This window comes from Loxodonta africana, chromosome 2, assembly GCF_030014295.1.
Source record: "Loxodonta africana isolate mLoxAfr1 chromosome 2, mLoxAfr1.hap2, whole genome shotgun sequence".
Taxonomy (NCBI): domain Eukaryota; kingdom Metazoa; phylum Chordata; class Mammalia; order Proboscidea; family Elephantidae; genus Loxodonta; species Loxodonta africana.
The window spans coordinates 203,904,270-203,907,787 of record NC_087343.1 but is presented as its reverse complement, the minus strand read 5'-3'; the positions used below and the strand labels follow the sequence as shown (position 1 = coordinate 203,907,787).

Here is a 3,518-nt window from a genome sequence, read left to right as displayed (position 1 = left end):
ACGCATGAGAAAGCTGGACAATGGATAAGGAAGATCGAAGAAGGGTTGATGCATTTGAATTATGGTGTTGGCAAAGAATATTGAATATACTAAGGACTGCAAAAAGAACAAACAAATCTGTCTTGGAAGAAGTACAGCCAGAATGCTTTGAACATGTTATCAGGAGGGACCAGTCCTTGGAGAAGGACATCATGCTTGGTAGAGGGTCAGTGAAAAAGAGGAAGACCCTTGATGAGATGGATTGACACATTGGCTGCAACAATGGACTCAAGCATACTAATGATTGTGAGGATGGTTCAGGTCCAGGCAGTGTTTCATTCTGTAGTACACAGGGTCACTATAAGTCAGAACTGACTCAATGGCACCTAACAACAACAACCAATGGTTTTATTAGTACTTACTGAGTTATTATAATTTTGAAGAAGATAAAAGGAGTCCTTACAGATTAAGTAAGTCAAACTCCCTTTTTACCAATGGGAAAAAAAAGAAAAAAACTAAACCTGGACAATTATTGATTTCTAATGTTACCAAGGTAGTTATTGAAATAACCAATATCTTCTTAAAGTAGAGGAATTACTTTTATACCATATCTCTAGATCCAAAAGAACATAATACTATAAGTGATTAATATAAAACAAGATATTTTCAAGATACAAACTATCATGTGTTTAGATTTTAAATTTTCTGATCTGTGAAAAGATTGCTTGACACTTGACTGGAGTTCGTGTCTGAGCACAGAGACAAAGGTAGTTCATCAGCGCTTAGATGCCAGACATTTGTTTTATTCTCAGAGCTTGCTATTTTGCAGAGTTTGCCTCTATTTCTCATTTCTAATCTAAAATTAATTGAATCTATTATGGTTAATAATACTCTGTTTTTTTTAACTTGGGGACATCATGTTATATTTTACATGTGGTAACTGAGGTTCATGGAGCATTATTTTCAAGAACATTTCCCTTGTTATTTCATCCATCAGAAAAAAATATATAAATAACTATGTAAGGGGAAGTATTTACATGCCAAAAAGGCAGGAAGACAAAGCAGCATCATGATGGAGAAGGCCCTAAAAAGGGAGACCAGATTCTCTAGCAACCTAAGGAAACAAAATTCCCCAGGGCCAATGTGCTGCCACCTGTTTATAGTGACTCTACACTGAATTGTGACACTAAGAACTCTGCTCTTTTTTCATTGACTGCTGGATGGTATAAAATGCTTCAATAAATGTCTTTATCTCAGGTAAAGGAAGGCATAAAAATATAATATTGGCTATAAAATGAAGTGTTTTAAGATATTATTGTAATGAGAGCAGAAATATCTGGTTGTTATTGCCTGAAATGAGAAGAGATGTTGCATATGAATCACCAGGGCAATCACCAAGGAAATCAATTTACTGAGCTTGGTCCTAAATATTTGAGAATCTCATTTGTAATCAAAGGAAAAAATATAGTGTTATATACTGGCTTTGGGACAACCCCCATGCCGACATGTGACCTTAAAATTAATTTACAGAATTCTAAAAATCAACACCATAAAAATATTCTGAAGGAAGTTTTATTTTATTCTATGGGAAATGAGCAATAACTGAAAGATTTAGAGACAAAGAGACACCATAGCCATCATTATAGATTGTTAAATGAGTAAGATTATTTATTCAAGTGCAAAGATAAACTAGAAAACTTCAATACTAGAAAAATAAAGAAGAGAGATGAAATAAAATAAGAATTGTGGAGGTCAGAAGAAACAGAATACATAGCCTACTTCATTTGGTTGACAATTAAAATTTCTCGAGTACGACTGTGAGAGGACCTCAAGGGAAGCTCAAGAGATCCTCTGGGGTGCAGGGGTAGAATAGGAAATTTCAGAAACCTGCAATATGCCGGGCTCAAGAATGCCAACAGTCTAGGGTACATTAAAAATATATATGAAAAAAGATGATCAAGTTGTGGGGTATCATCAAAGGACAAAATATTCATTTCCCCATGTCGGATCAACTGTAGGATATGGCTTGTTGATTTCTACTACGGGTGTTTTGCTTTGATGGGGCTTTTTATGTTTTTCTGTTTAATTTTCTTTAATGAGAATGTAACTGTTGTGTTTTTTTTTTTTTAATTCTGGCCACAGGAGTACATGGAAGATGGTGCCAATCAAGAGATAAAAAATATTTTAACAAAGAATCATATCTCCTATTTTTTTGCCTCTGTAGATTTTCAGTACATATAGGTAATTTGAATGAAAACATGGTTCAAAATAATGAAGCCTCAACTGACTTCATCGTTCTAGGGCTCTTCCCTGGGTTCAGGTATCCCCATCTCCTCATCCTCGTCATCCTCCACATCTACATAATTGCTTTTACTGGAAACGCCCTCCTGATCCTCCTCATCTGGCTGGACACCTGCCTTCACACTCCGGTGTACTCCCTGCTCAGCCTGTTCTCCCTCATTGACCTATCTTACATCACCAGCACAGACCCCAAGATAGTAACCAGTTACTTCACAGGGAGGAAGAACATTTCCTATTTTGCCTGTGCAGCTCAGTTGTTTTTCTTTCTCACCCTTGGCCTTGCTGAGTGCATCCTCCTGACCTTCATGGCTTATGTGGCTTATATGGCTCTCTGTAACCCCCTGAGATACACAATTCTCATGAGCCCCAGGGTCTGTCTGCAGATAGCTGCCGCAGTCTGGATTGGGGCAGCTCTGGCCTCCCTTGTCCATACCATCTACCCAATGCATTTCCCTATCCGTGGCTCCAGGAAGATTAATCATTACTTTTGTGAGAAGCCTGCCATCTTGAGACTGTCTTGTGTGGACATATCAACCTATGAGATGGTGAAATTTGTGTCAACTATTGTGTTCCTTCTGGTCCCGTATGTTTTTACGCTGTCATCATACACCCTCATCTTCCTCACTGTCCTCAGGATGAATTTCCACAAGGGGAGGAACAAAGCCCTGGCCCCCTGTTCTTCCCACCTAACCGTGGTGAGTGTCTACTTTGGTCAGGCCATCTTCATCGACATGACACCCAGCTCTTCTCACACCTGAACAAGACCAGATAGGAGCCGTGCTTGGCACCATAGTGATTCCCATGCTCAACCCACTCATCTACAGCCTGAAGAACAAGGAAGTGGTGGGGGCTCTGAGAAAGAGGATCGGAAGCTATCGCAACTGTGAAAATGCCAGTTTCCACAGTGTTCTTCTCAGAAATGTTCCATCCTCAATTTTCAGAATAGCCATAGTTAACTCACATCCTAAGGTTTTTGTTATAGAGAATCATTACTGACGTCAGATGGACCTTGGATGAAAGCAGAGAATACCAGAAAAATGTTTACTTGTGTTTTATTGACTATACAAAGACATTAGACTGTGTGGATCATAACAAATTACGGATAACATTGTGAAGAAAGAGAATTCCAGAACATTTAATTGCTCTCATGCAGAACCTGTACATAGACCAAGAGGCAGTCATATGAACAGAACAAGGAAGTACTGTGTGGTTTCAAATCAGGAAAGATATGTGTCAGG

At 38.6% G+C, this 3,518-nt stretch overlaps 1 protein-coding gene across 1 annotated transcript; it reads left to right on the top strand.

Annotated features, from left to right (window-relative positions):
• The first annotated feature begins 1,745 nt into the window (after positions 1 to 1,745).
• Positions 1,746 to 3,276, top strand: LOC100658729 (olfactory receptor 2T27-like). Its single transcript, XM_010594595.3, is given in 2 exon segments — positions 1,746 to 3,031; positions 3,033 to 3,276. Coding segments are annotated over 2 exon segments (1,038 nt in total). The 5' UTR covers positions 1,746 to 2,237.
• Positions 3,277 to 3,518: the final 242 nt, after the last annotated feature.